At 51.2% G+C, this 27,856-nt stretch overlaps 2 protein-coding genes across 6 annotated transcripts in view; one reads left to right on the forward strand and one right to left on the reverse strand.

Annotated features, from left to right (window-relative positions):
* Window positions 1–3,090, reverse strand: part of TEX10 (testis expressed 10) — a 69,433-nt gene extending 66,343 nt beyond the window's left edge. The window contains exon 1 of the mRNA XM_075560228.1: window positions 2,934–3,090. The gene's annotated coding sequence lies outside the window, so the exon portion shown is untranslated. The remainder of the gene's footprint in view (window positions 1–2,933) is intronic.
* MSANTD3 (Myb/SANT DNA binding domain containing 3) lies at window positions 1,206–26,667 on the forward strand. Of its 5 annotated transcripts, none has more exons than XM_075560239.1 (3): window positions 1,206–1,480; window positions 18,444–18,894; window positions 25,550–26,667. In XM_075560239.1, exons 2-3 carry the CDS (start codon window positions 18,477–18,479, stop codon window positions 25,957–25,959), a joined length of 828 nt encoding a protein of 275 aa, XP_075416354.1. In that variant the 5' UTR covers window positions 1,206–1,480; window positions 18,444–18,476; the 3' UTR covers window positions 25,960–26,667. The 5 variants fall into 5 exon arrangements, with proteins under 5 accessions (XP_075416354.1, XP_075416352.1, XP_075416353.1 ...); XM_075560237.1 differs by lacking the exon at window positions 1,206–1,480 and adding an exon at window positions 2,194–2,344; XM_075560238.1 differs by lacking the exon at window positions 1,206–1,480 and adding an exon at window positions 2,372–2,501.
* Window positions 26,668–27,856: the final 1,189 nt, after the last annotated feature.

Consider the following 27,856-nt stretch of genomic DNA (forward strand, 5'->3'; position numbering starts at 1 on the left):
CACGTTAAGTTTAATAGATTAGAAGGGCTACTGTTTTGAGGCTATTATCTCTGTCAGGTCCTGTTTTCTCTGGTCAGATTTGCCGTCGTTGTTAGGAGACAGTGAGTTGGCTTCCATCAATAGTGACCGTATGCACAACAGAATGCAACACAGCCTAGTCCTGCGCCGTCCTCACACCGGCTCCTATGCTTAAGCCCATGTTGCAGCTACCGTGTCAGTCGATGTCCTTGAAGGCCTACCTTTGTTTTTTTCACTGCCTCTCTCTTTACCAAACATTATGTCCTCCTCCAGGGGCTGGTCTCTCTTGACAACACATCTCTTGATGGAGTCTTGCCATGCTTGCCGCGAAGGAGCACTCTGGCTGTATTTCCCAGGTAGATCGGTCTGTCCTAATAGCAGTCCGCGGGGCTTCCACAGTTCAAACGAATCAATTCTTCCTGTGTCTTCCTTAGCCAATGTCCAACTTTCACATGCATATGAGGCACGGTAGTCCTCAAAGCAACATCCTTGCTTGTCAATACTCTAAGAGGTCTCATGTAGCAGATTGACCTAACGGAACGGATTTAGCCAGGCATCTAGCCAGGAGGCAGTAGGGAGGGCAGGAACCAAAAAAACGGCTGGTGGTATTGAACCGCAGACCCTACAGTTAGCAGCCAATTCGTAACTACCCTGCCACCAGAGCGCCTCTCGATAAATAACAGGTGCTATTATTATTGTTTGGTTGTTAATATTGGCTAAAAAGAATGAAGATTGGCAATAGCCACAGGTGGAAATGCTGCTAAGGAGCCATGGAAACCCCATTAAATCTTAGGTCTACTCAAATCAAGGAGCCCAGGTGGTGAGGTGGCTGTGCACTGGGCTGCTAACTGCAGGATCTGCAGTTTGAAGCCACAGGCCATTTTTGGCGGGAGAATGACTGGCTTTCTTTCTTTCTCTCATAAAGGGAAACAGTGTTGACAACCCACAGGGGGCAGTTCTGCTGTGTCCCTAGGGTCACAAGGAATTGTCCTGATTTGTGATTGATGTAACTATCCTCCATTTTATGTCTTGTTCAGCCTTGATGTGTCCCTGAGGCAGATGACTATGGTCTGTATCTGCAGCCACACCCTTCCGTGAGTCATGTCCTTACTCCAGAGGTGCTTCCTTGAGGGTGTGACTCATCCAATATATATTGGACGCTCTGTCGTCAATCTCTCTTGTGATGGATCTTGCATCGGGAGGTCACCATCTGACCTCCAGCTCTTGGGTCTTGAGCTAGCAGCTTGTCCTAGGACCCGCCTGTGTTCTGGGAGGGCAACTTATGCCCCTCAGTAGCCTGCCCTGTGACCTTCCTCTTTGGGGATTCGTCTGGCGTCCAGCGTTCTCAGCCCCGTGAGCCAACTGGCCTGCTATTTATGGATTCCTCAGTCCCTGTGACCACGGGAGTCAGGAGAAGCCTCCAGCTCACCCCGGATTCGGAACTCGCCAGCCTTCAGCAACAGCGTGAGCCATTTCCTTGAACTAATTCTCTCTCTCTCTCTGCACATACACAGGAGTGTGTACACACACACACACACACACACACACACACACACACCACCCTTCAACAACAGCGTGAACCATTTCCTTGAACTAATTCTCTCTCTGAAGATACACAGGACCGTACACACACACACACACACACCCTGTAAGGAACCCAGCCCAAGACGGGGTGAGCTCGGTTCTGGGCTCCAGCGGGCACCGTCCTGCTTTCAGGGCGCACACAGCCTAGGAGAAACATCCTACACGTTAAAAAAAAGAAAAACAAAACAAACTCTGGTGATGAGCCCGGCCGCGAGGCACGGCTGTCCCAAGGCTCACGGAGTCCCCACGGAGAAGGGACCCAACTTGTGTGCAGGCTGGTCCAGCCGCGTGCGCCCGCGGCTCTCGCTGCGGCGGCGGATGGGAGTGAGGCGCCGTCCCCCGGGCCGCTCGCTCCAAGGTGGGGCCGGGCCCGATCGGCGCCGGGGCTCCGGCACCCGGGACGAGGCTGCACGCCGGGGGCGACCCCGGAGCCCCGCCCCGAGCCCAGCGGGGGCCCGGCGGCCCGCGGGGGGAGGGGGCTGCGCGGGCCGCGCTCCCGCGCTCCTCGGCGCCGCCTCCGCCTCCGCCCGCCCGGCCGCCCGCGCCCCGGACCCGCAGGTGCTGGTGGCCCGCGAGGGCGGCGGCTGCGGGGCTTTGTGGCCGCGGCGGGCCTGGCGGGCCCAGGACGCGCCCCGCCGCCCGGCGCTCGGGAGCCCGCGGGCCTCGGGCCGCGCCCCGGTAGGAGCCCAGGCCGCCCGCTCCCCCCGTCGCCGCGGCCGCCGCGCCGCCCTCGCCGCCTCAGGTAGGAGGCTCCCCGCCGCGCGGGCCGCAGCGGGCCGGGCCGGGCCGGGCGGGGCGTGCGGGCTCGGCCGGCCGGCATGGCGGGCTTCCGGGCCGGGCCGCGCGCCGCCGCAGGTCGGAGGCCGAGCGGCCGCCCCCGCGCGCCGGGATGGGACTCGGTGAGTGGGCCCGGCCTGCTGCGTCCGCAGCCCGGGGCGCGGGCCTCGGGCAGGTCCCCGGCGCTCGGGCGGGAAGGGACCCCGGCCCGGAGGAGCCCCTTGGGCGGCGCGCGTGTGGCCCGCGGTGCTGCGGTCTCCGCATGCGGGGCCCCGCCGTGTGCCGAGCTCCGTGCGGGCGCTTTTCCAGACTTAGCTCCTGTGGGACCCTTCAGACCCGGCCCCGGGTGTGATGCGAGGGGCCTTCTCTCGGAGGCCCAGGGCCAGGCATCGGGTCCCTGATGGCTGCTGACCTTGGGAAAGCGCCTCCACTCCGAACCGGGTGCAGCTTCTGTAAGTGGGGTGGGGGTGGGGGCTGAGGGCCCTGCGGGACCATCGTGAGAGTTAAAGGAGGTAATGAATGTAAAGGAGAATTGCGAAAATTTGCGCACTTACCAGGTACAGGGCCCTAGGTGCTAAAGAGTTGGTATGAATGATTTAATTCATCGCAGCCACCCTCTGATGTAGCTGCTGTAAACTGAGTGGATAATCTTTTGGAGCAGGAATCAGGGAAGAATGTGGTCTCTGTTCCGACTCAGAGGTGGCTGAGTGCCTAAGCCCTCCCCTGCTGACATCCAGCTTGGGGGTTGGAACCCACCAGCTGCCCCACAGGGAAGTTTACACCTTTGGGAAAACTATGGGGCAGTTTTACTCTTGTTTCATAGGATCGATGTGAGTCAGAATCATGCGGGGTTCGGTTTTTCATCTGACTCAGAAGATTGAGTGTTTCTTGGGATAACATTACCCACTGCTGAGTTGATTTTGACTCATAGCAACCCGGTATAGTTTCTGCAGCTATCGATCTTCAGGGGAACAGATAGCCTCATCTTTCTGCTGCAGAGCAGCTGCGGGTTTCGAACCACCAACCCCACAGTGAGCAGTTCAGTGCTTACCCTTCAGCGCCACCAGGGTACCTTGTGATAACATCTATGAGTCCCTATATTCTTGGAGTACTTAAGTGAATGGTCACAGGGTCATGGGGCAATTATATACTTTGGTGCCCAACTCTTTCTCAGGTGTTTAAAACTAGATGTAGGATACATGTCAGGAAGGATGGTTGTGTTACGGAGGAAATTGTTCAATACTGATTTATATAATAGTTTCTGTGTTATGATGAAGATGGCTAGGGGAGCTGACAGTCAGAATCCACTTGATGGTAGTGAGTGAGGGGAACTTGGAGTCAGAAAGGCAGAGGGTAGAGTGGAGGCTTGAAAGAAGCTATAAGGGAAGGGACCAGGGCTCACCACCCCGGCAACGTTTGAGACCACAGCTCTGCCTTGGGGTTAGAGACCATGTGCTTTGCCTGATTGGGAGTGGGGCGTGGGGAAAGACGGTGATCTCTTCCTATTTCCTCGGCTCCCCTAAAGTAATCCTCTAGGTGAAGAGCCAGGTGATTTTTATTACTGTGTGCTGCCGAGGATTGAATTGGTTCTCCCCTAAACCTGTGCAGTGTTGGCTAGGCCGTCGTTTCCAGTATTGTATGGTTGCCTTCCACTGTGTGATATGCTAGGGTTATCCTCCATTTTGGGAACTCCTATCCTCGATGGTGAGGCAGGGATAGTGGGGCTGTGTCTAGGGTCCCACTTCACTCTTATTTCATCACTCTTACTACTTAAGTCACGATCCTCTTCGCTGAGTCACACCTTTTATCTTACAAGAAACAAAAGGAGAGAGAAATGAGCAGAGACGGGAGGGACCTGCTGCCACCAAGTGAGAAGAGCTGTGTGCAGCGCATCCTTTAGGTCCGGCGTCCCAGCGCTGAGAACCTCCTAGACCCGTGGAAGGTTAATGGCCTGACCCATGGAGATCTTCAGTAGCCTTCAAAGAGCTGGAAAGGAGACAGGAACCTCCCCTCAGAGCAGACAAAGCTTTCCCATAAAGCTGGTGCCCTGACTTCAGGCTTCTAGGCTCCTACTCCGTGAGAAAGGGATTTCTGTTCTACGCCATGCACTTGTGCTAGCCCTGTTAGATCAGCAGTAGATAGCTAAGATCCCAACTCACACGGGGCCCTGCGTGCTATTAGCCCCCCCAGAAGGATCCTCGGCTGTAGTCTGCACCACCTCAACTGCCAGCAGCCACTCGGAAGGCCCCATAGGCCCGTAGCGTTTCATTCACTTGTAACAACAACGGCGGGACCATGTTCATGGGAGCAGACGGTCAGGCTTTTCTCCCACAGAGCTGTGGGGGGTCCAGACTGCCGCCCTTTGGTTTGCAGTCACGGGCTTAACCATGGAGCCGCGCTTCCTAGAAAGCTGATGCTTCGAATTATTTTAATGTGTTTGAGGAGAGTGGGGTTCACCAGCCCCGGTGGTCGATAACTGGCTAAAAATACAAAGGCCTAACCAGTAGGGTCACTACAAGTGTGAAGGAATCAGCCTTGGGCTGGCGTGGAGCTGGATTCTCCTCCTCCCTGGTGAACGTGGGGGAGGTCCGAGGGGGCTTTTTACTCCTGCCAAGAGTTAGAGTCTTGGGATCCCACAGGAGGAGTTCTGCCCTGTCCTAAAGGGCCACCGTTTCATCACAGAGAAGGACGCTTTCAACACAGTTCAGGTAGGTAGGGAAGACGTCTTGGGAGTGGGTGTGAGGATAGTGTGGGTTTCCGTTTGGAATGGTAAGGGCTGGAAGGCTTTGGAGCCTAAAGAAGAAAGGGAAAGGCAAGGAAGACCGGGGTCCCACCTCGAGGGAAACGGGGTGGGGAGAGGGGGCCCCGTGCCTCTCACAGCACTATCTGGGGAGAGTGCCTGCACAGACCATGCCGAGCTCAGCCCCCAGGCAAGGCACCATCTTGGGTGCAGATTTCTCCCTAAGTTAGGTGGAAGGCCGGGCTTTCTGCTCAGGCTCCCTTCCCTCCCAGGTGAGCAGGAAAGGCTTCTTAAGAAGAAGACCCAAACCAAACTCACTGGCATCGGGTCAGTTCTGACTCGTGGGACCCTAGAGGACCGGGCAGAACTGCCCTTGTGGGTTTCTGAAGCTGTAACTCTTTACAGGAGTAGAAAGCCTCATCTTTCCCCCGCCGAGTGGCTGGTGGTTTCAAACTGCTGCTCTTGAAGATGGCAACCCAGCACGGAAACCACTCCACGACCTTGGAAAAGAGGGTCCTTTAAATCAGGAGGAGTTGGGGGGATTTGCACACACTGATGATGAAGGTGGGGGATGGCCTGCAGAGTAGGAAGAGCAGGGGATAGTCTGAGATTCGAATCTTCACTGTCGCGTCTTTTAGCCGTGTCATTTTCCAGGAGGATAATGTTTTTTGGAACATTAGGCCATTCCTGTCTATGATGACATTCATTCAACAAATGTCTGCCGAGCACCAGTCCTGTGCTGAGTCATGTGCTACATGCTGGGGAGACAGATGAGTCAGAAATTATGCGTGCCTTTAGGAATGTCCAGTGAGGGGGTGGGGGGCGAACACATTGCATAAAAGAAGGGAGCACCCAGGGCAGAAAACGTGGGGCCAGTCTTGTGGCCTCCCTCTGATCAGATGAGTACCAGCCCTGGGGACCAAGATGTCGCGTGCTCAGCTTCTCACAGGGGTTTTGCCTGATTGTCTTACACAAACAATCTAGGTGCAGTGTGTGTATAGTTGGTAAGCTGCCGCAAGCCCATTTTAGAACAAAGTTTGTTAGAAGTAAAATAACAGCAGCATTTGTATTAGTTGAGGGAATAGGACCTTGAAGGGTGGCAATGGGCTCGAAGGTGCTAGCCAGAGAAAGCCATGCATGGGCAGAAGCATGTGCCTGTGGCAGGTCCAGAGGACCGGAGGTGAGTTTGGGGTGGCTCCGTTGGAAAATGCATGTAGGGGTGTGCGTCATGATGGAATCGGGACCAGATCTGGAAAGGCCTTGAATGCCTCTGGACTCGAGCTCACAGGCAGCAGGGGAGCTGTCAGATGTTTTTAATCCAGCTGTGAAACGATGCCTGTGTTTTGGGACAGTCCCTTGGGTAGGTGGCAGAGGGGCTGGAGATCTGAGAGATCATTTTGGAAATAGTCTCAGACCAGCGATGTGGACAGTGAGGAGAGGAGGGAAGGGAGTAGCTACCGGGGGGGTGGGGACGGAGAGAACTTGCCGCTAGTGAGTGACTTGTGGCGGAAGGCTGAGAGTGGAGGTTTCAGCTTTGGCATGTCACATTGATTGAAATCAGAAGTCAGGAGGTTTCGGGGGGAGGGATTATTGCATTTTCTTTCGTCGATGGAGAATTGAGGGTTTCTGAGGGGCCTAGAATCGCTGGCTAGGCAGAGGTCAGTGAAAAGGCCGTGAAAGAGCAAAGGAATCTCAGGACTCAGAGGAGCCTGCTCTTAGAAGGCCCATTCAAAACCAAAGTCAAGCCCGCTGCCTTGAGTTGCGTCTGAGTCGCAGCAACCCCAGTGTTCCCGAGTAGAAATGTACTGCAGGGTGGTTTGCTTCTTTGGGCTGTAATCTTGATAGGAAAAGGTCTTTGGGCCTTTCTCTGTGGTTCACACCCCCGCCTTGAGCACAAACCTTTGGCACCGCAGTGACCTCCTTGGGTTTAACTCTGTACGTTAACTAGTCCCGGGGTCAGTCAGGTGAGCCAACCTTTGCTCTTACTGACTCCTCCCCTCCTTCAAGAGTACCAGGTATACAGTGACTGCTGGGTAAATATTAGTGGAATGTGTGTCGAAACAAACTTGCTTGGTTGGTTTTGTTTGTTTTTCCTCTCTAAGGAGCATTGGGCTGCTCACCTGAAGGTAGTCAGTTCAAACCCATGAACCGCCCTGAGGGAGAAAGATGAGGCCGTCGCTTCTGTAAAGATGTACAACCTTGGAAGTCCAATGGAGCAGAACTGACTCCGTGGTTAAGTGTAGCTCACTGAAGGGCCGGCTCCTGCCAGCCACCATCCAGTGCTGGTCAAGACCTGGCGAGTTGCGCCCGTAAAGACACAGCCTTCAGGCCATTCCCCTCTGTCGCCTCACATCAAGGAGATGAATTGGAACCCACGGGACAGCTCACCACCACTGCAGCTACATACGTGTCTAGCTGTCCTAAAAAATCTTAGACTCCCTGCCCGAGAGCCCATGCCGACTTAAACAACCGGATAGGGCAGGGTGGAACTGCACCCCCTTCCTCCCCCAGTGATTTTTAAGACTAAACATACAGGAATCGAAAGGCTTGCCGCCTTTCTCCTGCGGAGCGGCTGGTGGTTTCAAACTGCTAACCCTGTGGATCGCAGCCTAACGAGTAAGCACTGCGCCACACCAGGGCTCCCCTCTAGATGTCCTACTATCTACAATTTCTCCCATTGCAAAGGATTTGTCAACACATAAAACCATTCCCTGGCGTGCTCTTATAAATGCGGTTCTAGTGAAAGGCCCCATTTTTAAGAGCCTCCTGGTGGCTGCGCGGCTTCGGTTTCATGGTATCCAGAGATGCGGGACCAGCTGTGATTCAGGTGTCCGCCTTCCTGGGCCCGCCCGCCAGGGGTCAGATGTCCTCAGAAGAGCCTCCCAGGATGGCGGCCCCCTCTGCCCTCTTTTCCTCCCTGAGAGCATTCCCGCCTTGCCGCTTCCCTTTTCCCGCCCTCGACCCCTCTCCCCGGCGGCCGGCTGTGTAACATGGAAGTGTTTATTTTTACCATCTGTGGCGGAGTGTGACTGTGAGCAGAACCAGCTTTGTGTTTAAGCCCAGCATCTCCGCCCCACTCCCATGAACCAGATGCATGGTCTTTCTTCTCCCCCTGCTTGCCTGAAGTTCCTTTGGGGTCATCTTTAAAGCATCTTTCATGGAAAGCTCTTCTGAAATCTGAAGGAGGGAGCCTTGAAAAAGTTGTTGAAAAATTGGAATGAAATGATGATGACGCCAGTTTTCTGAAACCCTGCTACCCCCACCTCACCCCAGCTTGCTGCTCAGCCAGGTCTGCTCCTCGCTCCCCATTTCCCCCCAGCCACAGGGTTACAGCCCTCCTCCGACAGAGGGGCCGAAGGTGGCCCCCACACGGCAGCTGACTTGAGAGCCACTTGGCTGCCATCTCCGGTGGGCTCCCAGACTTGGATGGCATTTTAATTTGTGTCTTCAGACACAGTGGATTCTCAGTGTCTGCTCAAACCAAGGGGGTGGGGAGTGTTGTCTAGGAGAGCTCCCTCCAGCCTCTCTCTCTCTTCAGCATCCAGCCTATTTCTAATCTCCTACCAGAGATAGGGCCAGTCCCTTGAGCAGTAATCAGAAAGTACCATTGACGCGTAATCCTTGGCAGTGAACTGTAGAAGTCAGATTGCTTCGAGGCCATTTTGTGGCGAGTTTTCATCGCGTCCTTTTGACCCATAGTGATGCCCATGTGACTGCGTAGAACTGGCTCACAGGGTGGTTTTTGTTGTTGTTTTTGCTGTCATCAGAATGGCAGCAGGTCACCTGGCGTCTGCCCTGTCAAGCTGATGGGAGTGGGCTCGAACTTTTGGGTTAGCAGCCAAGTACTTAACTATTTGCACCACCACCGAAGCTCCACTGAAAAGCTGTTGTTGGGGCAGAGCCAGCAGAAGTAGCTGGCTCTGGACAGGACTTGGGTCAACACTCACGTTAGCTTTAACATTAAGAATCGAGGTATAAAAACAAGAACAAGCCAAACTCACTGCCACAAAGTCGATGCCAACTCATGGCGACCCTATAGGGCAGGGTAGAACTGCCCCTGTAAATCTCTGAGAGGGTAGCTCTGTAGGGGAGTTGAAAGCCCAGTCTGTCTCCTAAGGAGAGGCTGGTAGTTTCAAACCAATCACCTTGAGGATCTCAGCCCAACCGCACAACCACGATGTTGCCAGGGCTCGTCTCCACCTGTGTGTGCATCTTTTACATCTTTCCTGAGTTGTGTCCCTGCTTTGTCTTCTCCATTCTAAAAGGAACTAAGGTTCTTGTTCTAGCACCCCCTCAATCCAGTAGTACTGTCCCAGGAGACAGCTCCTTCATGGGGCCCGTCACATGGTGGATGTCACCATCCTGTCCCACTGCCCACTGTGCTCTGTCTTCCCGGGACTGTGATCTCAAAGGCAGGGCCCCACTTAAAGTGATACTTTGTTATTTCACAGTTGTTGGGGACTGTCCAGTCGCTCCCCAGTCTGTGACACGGTGTGGCAGTCAGACTGCCCCGGAGTGTGTCCTAGACTGTCACCTTACAGGAGTAGGCCGCTCCGTCTTCTCCCACCTGCACAAGTAGGGCGGGCTTAGTCCTCACGTGTTCTCACTGTCCCAACTTTCTCTCGAGCTCCTTGTGGACATGCCATGGCCTGCTCATCAGCCCATCAAAACAGGAGGCACTTCCTGCTTTCCTTTAGCTCTGCCACCCACCACTCCGCCTGCAGGCCCTTGTCCATTATTTATCCCAGTGACCTCCTGCAAATTGTTTGTATGCTGTACCTTCTGAAAGACCTAGCTCGAATGTCCTCTTCACGAAGAATGCAGATGAATGCCCCGTCGCGTCTCTGGACACCCAAGGCCAGCCTGCTTTCAGGTAGGAGGGCGAATGCTGCATGTGTCTCACCTTCCAGTTGTCGGTGTAGACGTTTGGTGCTGTCTCCAAGATCAGAGCCCACCTCCCACATGCTCCCCAGCAGTGCCCACCCTCTATTACATACGTGCTGGGTATGTGCGTAATAATAATAAAAAACAAAACAGTTGGCCAGCTAGCTGAGAAGCAACAAAGTTCACATGGAAGAAGCATACCAGCCTGTGTGATCACGAGGTGTCGATGGGATCAGGTGTCGGGTATCAAAGACCCAGAACAAAAAAATCATATTGATATGAACGAGGGACAAGGTGGAGTGGAGACCCAAAGCCCATCTGTAGACAGTTTGACACCCCCTTACAGAAGGATCACAAGGAAGCCACTAGCCAGTTGGGGTGCAGTGTAGCACCTATGAAACATAAAACTTTCCTCTAGTTCTTTAATGCTTCCTCCCCACCACATCAAGACCCCAGTTCTACCTCACAAATCTGGCTAGACCAGAACATGTACACTGGTACAGATAAGAGCTCGAAATAACAGGGAATCCAGGACAGATAAACCCCTCAGGACCAATAATGAGAGTAGTGATACCAGGAGGGTAAATGGCAGGTGGGGGAAAGAGGGGAACCGATCACAATGATCTACATATAACCCCCTCCCAGGGGAACGGGCAACAGAAAACTGGGTGAAGGGAGACATTGGTCAGTGTAAGACATGAAAAAAATAATTTATAAGTTATCAAGGGTTCATGAGGGAGATAGGGAGGGGAAAGAAATGAGCTGATACCAAGGGCTCAAGTAGAAAGAAAATGTTTTGAGAATGATGATGGCAACATGTGTACTAATGTGCTTGACACAATGGATGGATGTATGGATTGTGATAAGAGCTGTACGAGCCCCCAATAAGATGATAAAACAATCAAAAGCAAAACAATCTTTGTGGCCCCTGGGTTGCGAATGAGCTCAGTCCCTGTGTCAGGTCTGTAGGTAAATCAGGCAGTGCGTGCCTTTAGTCCCGGAGAGGAGTCTCCTCCCCTCAAGTAAAGAGATCTTTTGAACAAAGGGAGAGTGAGTGCAACACAGTGCGGGTGCCTTTGTACGTCAAAAGACAGAGAACTTTCTTAAAAGTGTTGGTTTTTTTTAAAAGCAAGCAAGCTCAATGGTGCCGTGGTTAAAGCACCCTGCAGCTAATGGAAAAGCGGACAGTTTGAGCCCATGGCCACTCTTCCTGGGACGGAGAAGGGGCGGTCTGTGCCTGTTGGAGGTTTATAGCCCGGGGCATTTCCCCTCTAGCCTACAGGGTCTCTGTAGGAGGGATTAATGCAATGCAGTGGGCTTGTTCTTTTGGTAACGGCAAAAGATTCAAGGCCTTTTCAGTCGTTGATTTGGAAGCTGCCTGTACAGCAATTGATGATGAAGGATTTGGTGTGAGTGGCCCAGATTGCATAGTGGTTATTCGTTTGCCTGCTAACTGCAAGATCAGCAGTTGGAAACCACCAGCCCCCCCACGGTAGACATACAGGGGTTGGGTGGGGGTAGTGCGTTCTCCTCTTGCAAAGAGTTTCAATCCGGGAAACCCGGGCCAGTTCTGGCCTGTCTACAGAGTCTCTCTGAGTCGGCATCAACTTGATGACCATGAATATGTATTTATGTAGGGGTTGATTCGGTCTTTTCAAAATGAGAGCAAATGTATATAACATGGAAGAGGCCAGCAGGTTGGAATCTTGTAGCTCAGGGCTTTGCTGTATTGTATGCGTGGCCATCAAAAGCACATGGGAAAAATCCATTAGCTTTGCATTTATTTTTTTTCCCCACGGACGTTTTGAAGCCCCCTGGTGTATAACCCACAACCCTACTTTGGAGGTTGACGCGGGTCTGGTGGGGCAGAGGGAAGGACGGACAGTATCCCTGAGCCCTGCTGTGTGTTGCTGCTTTCTTCACTGCAGGGAAGGGGTGTGAGCCCCCTTGTACAGATGACCCTGCAGCTGTTCTGCCCAGGTGACCCCAGGTGTGCTGCGTGAGCCTGGCCCACTCGTTTTCACTGCTCCCCTAACAGGCCCTGGCAGTTTCTGCCAAGGGGCTTCTGGCTGGGTTTGAACTGCCACATTTGCTCTGGAGCTGAGCCCTGAGCCAATGGCGCCACCCAAGTCCCTGACATGAGGCGGGCACCCGGGCAGCTAGGTGATGCTGAGTTTAGGGAGGCAGAGCCTGTTTACCGCACCCAAGAAACACTGGTTTGCTTGGGGCCACCAGCGGCACTGCCTCCCATTCCCGTGACAGACAGAAATAAAATCCCGCGTTGTTTCCTTCGTCCAAACTCCAACTTTATTACCTCATTTGGCTCTTGGCGCGCTTAAAAAAACTGACTAGAGGGGTTTTGTTTCAAGGTGGGAGTCAGTGTGTTTATAACTGTAGTCTGGTGGGGTAGCCAGCAGTTTCAGATCTAGGGAGCATTGTTCTTTTCCACGTTTGTGCCGAGCTTTTGCTGTGCGGTTTGGTTTGGTTCTGGCGTGGTGGCGTATCGGCTAAGTGCTTGCCTGGGTGCCAACTGAAGAGGCTGAGCCCAGCCGCTCTGTGGGAGAAGCAGTCTGTTCCCGTCAGGTTTACAGCTTCGGAAACCCCACTGGGCAGTTCTGCTCCTGTAGGCTTGCTTGGGTTGGGTTTTGCTTTTTAAACACTTAAATGTTTCTTTAAACATTAAAAAAATTTTTCAAATTTGTTGATCATGTTTCCTGTAATGTGGCTTTCGGTGTGGTGTTTTGCCATGTCTGGTATCATTGTGTGGATGATGGGCAGTTTCACACTTACATAATAAATGTACTCAATCATCAGATGCTCACTGTGGGGCCCTGCGCTGGTTTAGGGCTTCAGCATGCGAGAAAAAGTAGTGTCTATTCTAAGGGAGGCATAGGCCAAAGCGTGGTCAGCTTTTCCTTGGATTTCTGGCACCTTGGGAAGGGTTTGTTTATTAGGGTGGCTGGCCAGGGGCTGAAGCAGGAGGTCAGCATTCCCCTGACGCCAGCGCCCTCTGAAAGCTCCAAATGGTTTCCGCAGTTACTTTTCAAGTGCATGTTTGCAGCAGTGGAAAGTATTTGGGAATTTGGGCTAGAGTGGGAGAGGTATGCCTTGGGCTGAGGGTTGGGGTCTTAGAGAAGTAAAGAGAGGTGGGGTGGGTGGGGGAAGTCAGGGGAAGAGCCTTTGGAGGTGGACAGAGACGCTGCACTGATGGTCAGCTCACTGATTCTGATCCCTCTTCACCCCTTACACATATCACTTGTGCTAGGCCGGATTGTCTAGAGAGACAAATCCAGTGACACTCAGATACGGATAAGAAAGAGCTTTACCTCAAGAAGTCTTTATAGATCAAGAAGGCAGCCCAGCCCCGTCCAACTCAAGTCCCTAAGTCCGATGCTCGTTTGGAAGTCCCTCTTCAGCCTTATGTCACAGCAGACCCATGATGCTGAAAGATGAAGCAGGAGGAACCACAGGCCCGTGGGGCAGTCATGTGGATCTTAGGTTGGTGGGGACATGGCAGGGCTCTGGCAGCTTTCAGGGTTGGGCGGCCCATATGGGGTCCTCCCTTGAGCTGGGCAGAGAGCTCCAGCAGGCTTGAAGGTAGAGGGACTGAGAGAGAAAGGAGGAGAAAGAGGTTCCTGGCTTCTTTCACTCTTAGAAGAAGGCCATACCCCTAAGGAGGCATCATCCAGCTGCCACTTGATTGACAGGTTGCTCTCTGCCGCTAGCCAGGAGGGTTTAGCTGACATATCTGACTGCCACACATGGGCTCCTTTGGGTTTTCAGCCGCTGGTTTTCTGGGACTAGATTGCCTGGTCTTTCTTCGCAGGGAGCTTTGGATGGATTAGAACTCCCAACCTGCCCAGGGCATTAGCTGTTTGTACCACCCAGTGCACCCAAAACACCACTGGCACCGGGTTCATGCGGATGCATAGCAACTTGACAAGACAGAGAGGGACCCCACCCTCGGGTGCCGAAGCCTGTAATCCTTTCCACCTTAGAAACAGACGGCCACGTGTTCCTTCCGTGGCACAGCTGGTGGATTCAGACCAACAGCTTTTAGGTTAGCAGCCAAGTGCTTAACCACAACAGTACCAGGGCTCCTTAACCAGGGCACACCAACCCTCAAACCAAAGCCACTGCCAGCTCCACCTACGGCCCTCTCTGCCCACCTCCTACACACACAATTTCACTCACTCACTCACTCACTCACTCACTCACTCACTCACTCACTCACTCACTCACGACTGATGATCCAACTACTTACAGAAATGTGAACTGGGGAGCCCAGGGCTAGCAAGCAGAGCAGAACGGGCATTGGATTCACCTGGGTGGGAATTCCTGGTTCTGCCACTTTTTGTGGGGCGATGCGCTAAGGAGCCTTGGTGGCGCTGGTAGCTGCAAAGTTGTCCGTTCAGCAGGAGAGAGATGAGCCTGTCTACTCCCACAAAGATGTACAGCCTCGGAAATGGTCACTATGAGTCGGAACCAACTTGATGGTAGTTTGGTTTGGTTTGTGAACAGTTTACTGAGACTCAGTTTTTTTATCTGGGAAATGGAAACTGTAATTGGTGGATGGGGATAAACTTCAGGGGGTTATTGAGAACCCACAGGCCCTGGGGTACTTCATCTCAGACCAAGATTCCTTTGTAGTGTTACAGAATGCAACCGCAATGCCCAGGGAGGCCTGCTGTTTTAGGAAATTAAGCAAAGTAAATTAGAAACTCTGGATTTACTTAGCTGGTGATTAAATAACAGTTTAGTTAATAGGCTATTAATGGTCCCCAGGTGTTGGTGATTCTAAATATTTGCTTCTGAGAGCAGTTACATAATTTCTTCTGTTATTTTAATAAAGTTTTTTTTAACAGAAAATATTGAAGTTTAACAAATGACGCACACAGGGGCTGTGTTTTCCAAGGATTACATGATATAGTGCATATTAAGCTCTTCGTACAGTGCCTGGCCCAATTAAAACTGCTATTGTTATCAGCGCTGAATTGGCTGGAGACTACCAGCCACAGACAGGGCAAGAGCCTCTTTGTTAAGATCTTCCCCACACGGCCACCACCACCTAGTGGCAATTATTGGTACTGTACACATTAAATTGCTTCGAATTAATTACAAACAGTCCCAGGGTTACTAATCTCCGATTTAAGTACACCTAGAGTTACAAATCAACCCCCATAAATTCAACTAGATTGGTAACATTAAACATTTGAGGTACATAACGGGTTCATTATACAAACAGGCGCTATATTGCAACATGCATAAAAATAGTCTATATGTCACGATGGTAAGGTGCATCTGGACGTGTGGCTTGAGGACTTTTTATGCAACGGAGGCACACTATATACTGTATCCCAAGACAAACATCTGACTGTCTGACATCACGTAGGCGCCATACCTAACTGTTCGGTTGACATGCAAATAAAGATGGATTTAGGAATGGAACTTGCTTGCAGTCTGGGGGATATCTAAACATGTAAACTTACTTCCACTTAGACTCCAGGGGCTGTCTTCCATCAGGAGGTGGCTTGTTGCCTGAGGACTGGAGTTCATATGTCATTAGTCAATAAAGTCTTACACTCCCACAACTGGAACAAAAGTTAAAGTATGTATGTTAACAGTAAGCGAAGGGCTGGTGGGTGTGCCCATTTGCCGCTGCTGGCAGATTGATGGTGTGTAACAGTGTTTGCATCTTTGTGGAAACTGTACCTCATCTAGGAATTTACCTTAAAGAAGTAATCAAAGATGGAAAAGGGTTTATGTAAAAAGAAGTTTATATGGGGGTGGTGGCTGAGGTTTGTGGATAAATGAAAAGTCGATGGATAGTTCTCAGTCTCATAATAGAACAAAATAGGAACTTTTTTCCTTTTGGAATTAGATTTCTCAGTCTTCATAGCATCTCAAAAAGAGTAGGCTCCAGGGAATCCAGGACAGATGACCCCTTCAGACCGGTGGTGAGAGGGGCGATACCTGGAGGGTGGAGGGAAGATGAGGTAGAAAGGGGGAACCGATTACAAGGATCTACATATGGCCTCCCTGGGGGGATGGACAACGGAAAGGTGGGTGAAGGGAGACATCGGACAGGGCAAGATATGACAAAATAATGGTTTGTGAATTGTGGAGGGTTCATGAGGGAGGGGGGAGGGAGGGGGGAATGAGGAGCTGATATTAAGGGGTCAAGTAGAAAGCAAATGTTTTGAGAATGATGATGGCAACAAATGTACAAATGTGCTTGACACAATGGATGTATGTATGGATTGTGATAAGGATTGTATGAGCCCCCAGTAAAATGATTTTTTAAAAAGAGCAGGTTCTAGGGGGAGAGTAGGCTTATTGACAGCTGCTGGGACAGAGGAGTGAGGTGAGGGTTAGATCAGCATCTACTCAGGCTGTGTCCTTAATAATATTGAGAATAATAATGGTGTCATTAATAATGTTGATTTCACGATAAAAATACAGGAAGGAAAGTTTGAACACATGTTGGCAGATGGAACTGACACAAAAGAGATAGTATTGATAAGGTTTTGGGTTAATAACTTGTAAACAAGGGATTGTTGATTAATGAGGAATGGGAATATTGATGAAATTGAAAATTTAGCTTTGGACCTTTGGGGAAAAGAGAGCTGGCTTGGGTGTCAGAGCAGATGGGGTTGCTTGAAGCATCAACTACTCAACGCACTGTCATCGATTCGATGATTGTGACTCATAGTGAGCCTCTGGGTTGCTGTAACTGACTCTTGATGGAAATGGAGAGCCTCATCTTTCTCCCAGAGAACGGCTGGTGGTTTTGAAGGGCTCACCGTAAGGTTAACAGCCCAGTTTGTAACCTCTACACTACCAGGACTCTGGGTTGAAGCACAGGCATGGCCATGTGGGAATGCAAAGAGAAACTTCTTGCGGCATGTCTGAGTCTCTTGAGCCTTCTTGATCCCACCTGCCTGCAGTATGAATGGGAGGCAGGTCCTGCTGGGATAGCAGGGGATGCTTATTACATCAGTGCAGGCAGGCAATCCACCTAGAGACGTTTTTGATTTTCCCATTCGCCCTCCCTTTGAAACAAACAAACTAACAAACAAAACCCCACTGGCTTCTTGCTTACTCATAGAGACCCTACTGGACAAATTGGAGTTCCTCGATAGCGTTTCCAAGGCTGTAAATCCTTACAGAAGCAGACTGCCTCGTCTGTCTCCCAAGGAGTGGCTGAGGGGTTCAAACTCCCAACGTTTGCGTTAGCAGCCTGTCTGCACCTCTTCTGACCTCCCTCTACATTCTTTTTTTTCTTTTCTTTTTTTTAGTGGGTGAGTGAGTGAGTGAGTGAGTGGGTGGGTGAGTGAGTGTGAGTGAGTGGGTGAGTGAGTGAGTGGATGAGTGAGTGAGTGGGTGGGTGAGTGAGTGAGTGAATGAGTGAGTGAGTGAGTGGGTGAGTGGGTGGGTGAGTGAGTGAGTGGGTGAGTCCCCTCTACATTCTTATAGACATGGCTAGGAATGGGTTTCCAAGACCGCCTGCACTTCATTCTAACCTTAATGTTTGGGGCGAAGCAGTGCATCGCTGGAGACATGGATGGGGTTCCATTGCCCTCTACCTGAATCCTACAGTCTGGCTTCAGTTTCCAGGCTCTTGGGTGGTCCGCTCCAGTTTCGGACATAAACACAAGGGCTCACAATCATATTGCAAGGCTGGTGCAGCATAGCATTGTCTTGGTCTGCCGATAGACTCCCTAAGAGTCTGCACTCCCTTGACAGCACCCACAGCACCAAGTAGACTGGCGAAGTCCATGACTGCGACAGTGACCCCTCCCCAGGCAGTGTGTGAAGAAAACCAGAGCAAAAGCACACAGCCATCGTCCTCAACAGCTCCCTGGCGAGGATTTTGATTCTTGGCCACCCCAGCTGTGCTCTGTGGGGCTCAGCCTCGATGTGCCTAGTTCCTTTCACCTCTGCAGGTGCATACATTATTGGCCCAGAACCATTCATGTTGAAAGAGACCCCCAGACCGTAGGCATTGTAAGTGCTTTTGGAGATGCGGAAGTTGAGGTCCACATCCGTTGAGTTTGCCTCATCTGTTAGGTTTGACAGCACCGTGACAGCTCTTCAGCTGTGACAAAGCTTTGGGGAGACTCTTTAGATTAATTTCTCCCTAATCTTACAGATTTGGGGGGCTCCCTGTTCTCCAGCATGAAGCAGAAATAAATGAAGGCGTCACATCCATGTCCAGCATCTTCTGCTTGGTCTCGTGTTGCTGGGTGCCACCCAGTCAGCTGTCACATACTAGACATGACTCCGGCCCAGACCTAGAATGAGGGACTTGACCATCTACTTTGAGGCCAAGCCCCACGTGTTATCCCCTGTATTCCCCTTCGGGGCTGAACCGACACGCCCTGCTGACAGGTTTCCTTGCTGGGGTTTGGAAATAACAGTGTCCCACTTCCCTTTCCAGGATCGCTAACGGCCAGGAGGGACACGGTGGAAAATGCAAAACAACGAAATCATAAAACCTGCCAAATACTTCTCAGAATTGGAGAAGAGCATCCTGCTGGCGCTGGTGGAGAAGTACAAGTATGTGCTGGAATGTAAGAAGAGTGATGCGCGAACCATTGCCCTCAAGCAGCGCACCTGGCAAGCCCTGGCCCACGAGTACAACTCTCAGCCCAGCGTCTCGCTGCGGGACTTCAAACAGCTGAAGAAGTGCTGGGAGAACATCAAGGCGCGGACCAAAAAAATAATGGCCCATGAACGGCGTGAGAAAGTGAAGCGGAGCGTCAGCCCCCTGCTGAGCACCCACGTGCTGGGCAAGGAGAAGATCGCCAGCATGCTGCCCGAGCAGCTCTACTTCCTGCAGAGCGCCCCCGAGGAGGAGCCCGAGTACCACGCCGAGCCCGCCGCCCAAGGTACTGGCGCCTGCCCCACTGGGTGCCTGCGGAGAAGCAGAGAAACACTGACCAAGAAACAGAATTTGGCCTTTTGAAAGCACAGAGCTTGGGCGGACAGGAGTGCTGGGGTGGGACCTGGGCGGGTGGGGGGAGCGCAGGGCAGGATGAAAGGACGTTGATCTTCTCATGGTGGAGCTCCTAGACAGTCCGTGATGTGCTTTCATCCACCAAGCTCAACCTGCCCCTTGTAGTCTAGAGAATATGTTTGAGAATTTGCATTCATTCTCACCATCTTACTTTTTTTTTTTTTTCAGAAAAAAAATTTTAATTTTGCAGGGCTTATACATAAAGCGCTACATGAAGCCACTTGAAAGACCACTTTAAAAAAAGGAGATTTTGAATCCAAAAAAAAGCACATTTAGCAGTCACTGACAAGACAATCTATTATAATCCTGTGGTTTGTGTCAACTTCCAGAGAAATTCTCGAAAAACATTCATTTTGATAGACTACTGCCGTGAAGTCAGTTCTCACGCATAGGGACCCTGTGAGGCATTTCTAATCCTCATGGGAACAGATAGCCTCGTCTTTGGCCCAAAGAGCAGCTGATGGGTTTGAACCGCTGGCCTTGCTGTCAGCAGACCCCCTTACCCAACCTCGCCTCTAAGACTAGAAAGAGAAAGCTATCCATCACATAATTCTTAGGGAAGGAAGACTGTCATCCAGTCAAGGATACACTCATTGCTGTAGTTTGAAAACATGGAATGACGCGGCTGTTGGAATGTGTCCAGGCAAAGGGAGGGTAGAAACGCATGTAGATCCATTGTGCGCAGTCGCTGGCTCTCTCAGGACTGCAAATGGCCAGTTGGAATAAGGGTCCACTAGCTGCAGCTGACACACCTCGAGGCAGAGGGAAGGTCCTCGGGTAGACAAGAGAGCTGCTGATAGAAGCGTCATGAAGTCCAAGGACACAGCAAGCACCAGCCCAGGACAAACTCTGGTGTGCGCCTTACAGGATGACACGTTCCTCTCTCGGTGTCCCTAGACTAGATTGAGCTCTGCGGGACTGGCTCTTGTTAATTAAAAGTCACAAGAAACTGTCTAGAACCAAAAATAGCTGTGCGACCCATGTAGAGTGAAAGAAAGATAATTACTGCGGGAACTGAAACCCTCTGTTCCTGATTAGCTCCCTTCTGTCTCCTGTAGGCCAGTCAGCCTGGGATGTGAAATCAGGATCAAAAGTGTGCTTGCTGACTGTCGGCCAAGGAGAAGCTCCAGGGAGCCGGCCGGCTGGCCATGATGGGTTAATGCCATGGGCCTCAGGCCTGGCTTCCCACCATAGGACCTCTGTTTGGGATTTGAGTCCCAAGCCAGAGCACCTCCAAGCAGACAGTGTGTGGACACAGCCAACTCTCTGACCTAGCCCCCACCCCCACCCCCCTTCACTGACCGTGTTCTTGCTTTGGAGAGGCTGCTGGTTTTACGGTTCCCTCTCCACCTTGCTGGCCTCTGAGCCATCCAGTCTGTGGGAGGCAGTCAGTGGAGGAAGGAGGTGACCCAGAATCATGGGTGGGCCTGCTTTCCAAAGTGCTTATGCTCCCTGGGAGAGCTTGCTCCTGGTTCACTTTGCCGGTCTCTGATCCAGATCCTCGTGTCTTGATTTCACAGGGCTGTACTTGGAGCATGGTCTTACTCCCTTATTTGCACACTTGCAGGGAGGATCTACAGAGTGTACCCCATGTCCTTCTTTCATTCTTTTTCCTTTTTTGAAGAAGACATGCAGTTAGTTTATAAATTCATAAATCTAATTTGTAAACTCCCAGGGAGCTGGGAATAAGGATGGTCCAGTTTCCCTTCCTGTAACTGCCGTCGGCCAGAGGTGTCATCTGTAGAAGAGATGTCTTTTAAATTGAACATTTCTACAGATATTATACCGTACGCATCCCTTTTGCTGGTGGTGGTTCATCAGCCAAATGCTGCCTGGCCTCTGTATCCATGGCTGCCTTGTCCGTCAGGAGCTGTGTCCAGATTAGCCTGTTAACACTAGTCGTGTCGGCGCTGGATTGCTTTCTGTCAATGAGGGCTTCCAAAAAGTTGGAGGGAACATTAAATAAGCAGAGAATGCTTCCAACACCTTTAGATGACCTCACTCATTTTGTATCCCAATCTGCTTTCAAGAAAGAAACAAGGCTGGAATTGCCCATCAGCCCTTCTGAGTCTCGGTCAGAAAAAGGTGAAGAATCTGCTGTAGACTTTATGCATCCTTATTATACCATGTGATTTTTGACACCTGGGCTCTGTGTGTGTGTGTGTATGATCTGTGTGTCTTTAACGTGTGCTGTCGAATAGAGTGGCCGCAGGTGGTTCATTCGCACTTGAAAAGTGGCGAGGATGAATCGAGATGATGCTGTGAGTGAGCATACCCACCTGCCCAAAAGAATGTAAACTACGTGGCGGGTCATTATCATATCGATGGCGTATTAAATGCCGATGTTGTATGTGTAGGAATGAAATGACATCTCCTTAAAATTAATGTCACCGTGTATCTTCTTAACGTGGCTATTAGAAATTGTCAAATGCTTAATTATACTTATGATGTGTGCTGTTCATTGCTTTCTTATTGCCACGGAGTCGTGGCTGGCTCGTAGCGTAGTGACCTTATAGGACAGGGTAGAACTGCCCCTGTGGGTTTCTGAGATGGTAACTCTTCACAGGAGTAGAAAGCCTCATCTTTCATCTACTAAGTGGCTGGTGATTTCAAACTGATGACCTTGCGGTTAGCAACCCAGTGCATAACCGCTGTGCTACAGATTTGCTGGAATTTGTTATAAAATGGTTAGCAGGAGGACGCCTGCTAATATTCCACTAGAGGCCCCCCTCTAGCTATTTTATGTGTGTGATGGTTTTGATTGGGTCATCTTGATCATTGTCCCCTAGATAGTCCCAGCTTTTTAAATGACTTCCATAAAATTTATATTTTTATGACAGTACTCCTGAAAGTTTAAGTATCACATTAGGAACGAGGTTTAGCATTTCCCCTTAAATATATTAAAATCATCTGTCACCTATAGATTTATGGCCCATGATCTGGCTTTGATACTTACCTTTCATTATCTTCGGGGGACAGGTTTGCTGAACAAACGAAGGGAGTTATTAAAATGTGCTGGGGGATGATCAAGAGGCAGGATGACTGGCGGTCTGAGACAGTTCAGAAAATGAAGATTTCAGATAGCTCAACTGTTTTAGGATCGCTTAGATTTCATTTGCGATGCCTTTCTACATCATACCGCGAGAATGGAGTCGTGCAAGGCTGAGTCCCCCTCCCGTGGGGTGGGATTTGGGTCCAGGAGGCTGAGTTAGGGCTGCAGTCATGGCACCCTAGCATCGTGGGTCCCCGCACAGCCCCTCCTCTGTGTTCTTCCCACTTCCAGCCCTTTCTGCCCCCTGTTCATTCTAAAGTGCTGTACAGTCTTTCACACGTTCTCGCTTCTTTCACATTGTGTCTTAAAACGCGGTCAACAGTGTGCCATGGCTGCCCCTATTGTGTCTGTGGTTGTGCAGTGCACAGATGCGGTAGCTGTCCCTGCTGGCCCTGCGCGAAATGTACTTGAATCCTGAAAAAAGTGGAAAACCAACACTAATCGCCCCGTGACGGTATTTTCTGGCGCCGGGGAAGTTTGGCTATCTGGACTGCACCTCTCTACCCTTTTAGTGAGAGATTGAGCTCTTTTCTACGTTTGGTGTTTTTGTGTTACCTAGGAGAGCGATTACATGGCAGTGGTTTGCCATTCCCAGGATAGTCTTTTTCCAATTAAGGTTCTCCCGCTCTGAACACGAGATTCCCCTCACTGGAGCAAATGTTGGTGTGAGTCAATTATCTACTCCCATCAGTCTCTCTAATTGTAAGTCCCAGTTTCTTCCAGAGCCTTCTGAAGAAGGCTTTTCTCTCTCCCTTTAAAATGGATGTAAACACACACTTTCACAGAAAACCGTAGTTTTAAGCAGGAGTCCGTTTTAGGCTCCCAGACAGGAACATACTGTCTTAGTGTTCACAGCTCTCCAGATCAGTGTGGAGGGTACAATTCGGCAGACACACCCCGATCCTTGATGATAGACGGCGTCTGGGGTGGCTGCAGATTGGAGGCTGCATGCTAAGAAACGTTCCGTGAGGAGTGGAGGAGTGCAAGGTTGGAAATTGTCCTTGCTGAGCTGGGGTTTTGGAGTCAGGCAGACTTGGGTCTTGAATCCTGGTCCTTCAGCTGGATGACCTTGGAGATGGGTGCATGGCTTTCCCAAGGAGACCTCCCACAGAGGGCTACTGTAAGGATCACGGTAACTGGGGCAGTGTGCTGCATAGTACTAGTGTAGGGCCCGGGTTAGCTACTTCCGAATGGTGGCCGCTAGCATTGTCATCGCCACCCTCTGGTCCCCAAACCCAGCATGGTTGAGATAAAGTCAAGCAGTGTTAAAGACGGGGAGACATGGCTAATGGGTCCAATCAGCAGCAGCTGTATTCAGATCTATGATTGGAAAGGAAGTTGGTGGTGATGGATCCACACAGCTGTTGGCTTCGGAGAGACCTTGGCCTCAGGCTTAACCCTTCCGCATCCTTCAGCCCTGGGCCTGTTACTCAGAATGCTGTTCTTTCTCCCCAGCTGTGCTCCCTCCCACCCCACCCCACCACATATCCTCCATGCCCACCCTGTACCAAGCCCTGAGCTGGATTCTACACAAGATGAAAAGGATGCCATTTCTATCTTCAGAGACCTGCAGGGGCTACAGTAAAACCACCAGGTGCACAGCAGGGTGAAAGGCACTGGGCCCAGGGAGTAGCAGAGCGTGAAGGAAGCCAGAAGCTGTCGGGGTTGGTTGATGGGCTTCCTAGTGAAGCATTTCATTATTCCTGGATGGCACAGAAGTATACTTTTTGATTGTTTTAAACTTCCAAAAGGAATATTTTTACCTTTTAATCTGAACTAGGAACTAGTTAAGGTTGCTAATTAACCCCTTCGAGTGAAATAATCCAATCAGTAGCCATTTTCCTTTTATTAACAGAGGGTTGACTAATTAGGCTTCGCCCAGTAGCCATTAACACTCCCAGCATCCCACCTTCCAGAATAATGGCAGAAACATAATAGTGTTAATCAAACTTGCTAATAAATTGATAGTGTTTTTCTCCAAGGGGAAGATTCTTATTGAAAAAATAAAGCGTCTTAAGACAGCTCTGATGTCACAGCTCGAAGCCACCATGGTTCTTTATTGAAACGCCCAGCTGATACTAGTGTCGCTGCTCTATAAAGACATGAGCACAAACAGGACTCTCTCCCAAAGTGGCATCTTTACCCCCTCTGTCCTTTCCACCTGTATCCGAAGGAACAGCCAGTCACTATTTACTGGGCACCTACTGTATGCACTGATGAGCAGGTAAGGTACTAGCTACCTGAGACTAAAGAATGAGTAGGGAGTGGTTCCGAAATCCATGAGTTTGTTAGCATGTGTTAGGTGCTGGGACAGGAGCAGACTCATGAGAAAGGAGAAGGCTGAGGTTTCCGAGAAGCAGCGCTGGTCCTGAACAGAGTGAGGCCAGGAGGCTGGACAAGGGAGAGTGGAGTGAGTGTGCCATTAGGTGAGTGAGGGATGCAGACGGTGAGCCCAAGGACAGACTGACAGGAGGGGGAGGGCAAGACACACACGTGTGAAAAAGGCTTGGCTTTTGAAAGGAGTGTGTAGTTCACAGGTCAAGGGATGCAGAGGGTATTTCTGAAGACTATGGTAAGAAAGATAAGTTGGCACCAGATGGGGAGTTTCTTAAGGTAGAGTGAGGACAGAGCCAAAGATGGAAACAACTAGGAGATGCATAAAGAGGTAAAAAGAGTGGAGAGCAAATGTTTTGAGAATACTGAGGGCAATGAATGTACAAAAGTGCTTTACACAATGGACGGATGGCTTGTGATAAGAGTTGTATGAGCCCCTAATAAAATGATTTTTTTTAAAAAAAAGAGGTAAAAAGATGGGCGGGGCAACAGACCTGAGAAGGAGCGATGAAAGAGGAGGCTATAGAACATCTGGGGGAGCGTGATGGTCAGAGGCTCATGTATGCAAGGCAGTTCCAGGATTAGCAAGTGCTAAGGAGTGAGGTTCAATACTGGGGGTGCATGGGGTGTGTGCTGGAAAGTCACCTTGGAACATGAATAGTGGCCGTGGAGGGCAGTGCTGGAGGCAGCCAGGTGGCTGAGAAGTGAAGTCCTTTCAAGGAAGGACATGTATAAGACACTCTATTCAGTCTAAGGGCTAGCACCCGTGGCTGCAGCTACAAAGGGTGGTCTGGTGGAGGCTGAGCATGTTTTTGTCCGTGGCTGAGTGAAGCGCTGGCAAAAGGCGCTCAGACTGCTGAGAGCCCCTTCTGGAGACCAGCATTGGCCTCTTACTGGGGTCTTAGGCTCGTGTGAGGTGATGCATACTTCCGCCTAGAGCTACACCAGCCAGCGATCCCTGGGTCTGCATCAGCAGCTGCCGACCATTGATTTTGAAGTTGTGTAACAAGGCCTCCACTGGGGCTTCTAACTGCTTTTGAAACCACCTCCCCCACCAGCTGTTTGGGGATCCATGCTGTATGCGGGCTGGTTCGCTCTCTGTAAAAATGTTGAACCCCTGTCTTGTGCTCCTGTCTTCCAGAGTCATTTGCGGTGTCAAACAGAGATCTGTGCGAGGACGACAAAGAGCTCATACATTTCCCAGCCTGCGAGGGGACCGCCCCACCCGAGCCCTCGTGCTCAGCCGTCCGGATAACAGCCAATAAAAACTACCGGAGCAAAAGCTCTCAGGAAGGCGCTCTGAAAAAGATGCACGAGGAGGAGCACCATCAACAAATGTCCATCTTACAGCTGCAGCTGATCCAGATGAACGAGGTGCATGTGGCCAAAATCCAGCAGATCGAGCGCGAGTGCGAGATGGCCGAGGAGGCGCACAGGATCAAGATGGAGGTGCTCAATAAGAAGAAGATGTACTGGGAGCGGAAGCTGCAGACGTTCACCAAGGAGTGGCCCGTGGCCTCATTTAACCGGCCCTTTCCCAACTCGCCCTGAGGCTGCGGGTGAGCCCGTGGCAGTGACACGCCAGTCATTCACGTGCGTTGGCACAGAAAGGCCGGGACACACACACACACACGCGGTCAGTTACCTGCCAGAACAGAGCTACGACTAGGAAACTTAGCGCGGTTAGTAGTCACTTATTTAAAAGACGTTCAGGTAACCAGCTGCGCCCTGTCTACCCCTTTCCGCGGCGGCAAAGAAGCTGTTGCCGTCTCCTACAGTTTCTCCCCACGCGGGCCACCATTCTGAATGTAATGTCGCCTGGATTAGAAGTCCTCCGAGAACGGCGTCTGAGTGTCCTGCTCTTTTCTTTACTTTTTAAATCGAATGGAAGCGTGACTCCGAAGAAGTGTGGCTGATTTTCTTTCTTTTTTGGAAACAGCCAGACGTTTCTATGTAAATGAGCTCAGCCCACTGGACATGGGCGTGGAGGCCACCCGCCCTCCCGTGGCCGTGCTGTGGGGCCCAGGTGGCCCGGTGGTCCTTTTGGCGCTGTTTCCTCTCTGCCCGTTGTTTTCGTTCCCGGTAAACCTTACGGCTGCCCAAGATTTGGGAGCGTGTTTCCCAGTGGGGCCTATCAACTGCCTGGATTGAAGGCCTTGCTTTCCCCCAAAGAGGCGTTCCACCTTACGTGGCCAGCGGCCGTGGCCTTGTTGGAACTAACAGTGTTACCGATTGGGGTGGGGTGGGTGGGGGCGTGTTCTTTTAGATTTGTACATTCTGTTTGTTTTAATTAAAAAACCAAACACCACGGACGGTTTTATAGTCACACTGCGTATGTTTCTTGAAGGTGCCGCCGCCTCGAGATTTTGACGCCTCGAGGTCCACCCCTCCCCCCTGCGTTACTTCCCCATCCGTGCTTGTCCACGTTTCCCGTCTGCAGCCACCCAAGGCCAAGGCAAGGCTCCTCGGCTTCACCGCCAGCTTCATGGCGATGCTGCGGCCTTCCATTACACGGCTAGCAATGGGCTTTTAGGAAACCCGTTACCCACCTGTTTGGAACGATGGCTTGATAAATGGATCCTTGGAGTGAGCTGCCTCACAGCTGCTCCCGCAGCCTAATGTGGGAACAGCCCCCAGGGCTTGGGGCTTAGGAATAATCTGGAAGAAGCAAAGGGACACTTCAGAGCCAAGGCGGAGCTGCAGTTTCTGAGGGGACATCAAGGAAGGGGTAGGAACGGCGTCCAGGGGCTTCATCCTGAGCGTGGTTTGGCCTTAAGTCGCTGGGAGGCCGTGTGCAACCTCCTTCCGTCCTGGGGTGCCAGCACCCACAGGGAGTCGAACAGAGGACGGTCAGTGTCCGCCAGAACTCCCCGACTGGCGTGGGCCTCCTCAGAGGGCACTGCTCCCCTCAGTCAGCGCAGAGCCTTAGTTGGTAGAGGCCAATGATTGACTACAGTGGCCGTGTGTACCTCCTTCATAATTTTTAATTCAGGGTGCCGGGCAATGTAAATGTCATAAGGTTCAGATCTTGCTATTTATGGGGTACATAAAATTTAAATGGAAATCTGTTTATCTTCGTACACAATTGTATTTTAAGTAACTTTCGGGAAACCAGCCGTCTAGAGGATCTCTGAGGTCTCCGTTCCTTTGTAAGAGAGCACCCCTGGGAAGGAGTTGTGTCTTAACTCAGTTTCTCCCGGGTGGTGGCACCATTAGAGAAGGCACCGTCTTCATAAAAGTCCACTCCTACCTGTGGACCAAGAAGAGCTCCACCTTTTCCTTCCCCTGTTGGTCTCCCTGGAGGTCTAGCTCGCGGCTGCGCACACTTGAGTTTAGTGGTTCTGGAGAGGGCTCGGAGTTGTTAAAAATGATTAGTTGTTGTTGCTCTGAAAAGCTCCCAGGGGACACCCGTGCTGCTGGTCTGGTCTCTATATCTGAGCTGCAGGGA

Source organism: Tenrec ecaudatus, chromosome 10, assembly GCF_050624435.1.
Source record: "Tenrec ecaudatus isolate mTenEca1 chromosome 10, mTenEca1.hap1, whole genome shotgun sequence".
NCBI lineage: Eukaryota > Metazoa > Chordata > Mammalia > Afrosoricida > Tenrecidae > Tenrec > Tenrec ecaudatus.

Excerpts from the sequence above, each read along its gene's own strand:
- MSANTD3 (XM_075560239.1), top strand. The coding sequence starts at position 18,477 with ATGCAAAACAACGAAATCATAAAACCTGCCAAATACTTCTCAGAATTG. Across the intron at positions 18,895-25,549 it reads CGCCGAGCCCGCCGCCCAAG|AGTCATTTGCGGTGTCAAAC; the intron begins GTACTGGCGCCT and ends CCTGTCTTCCAG.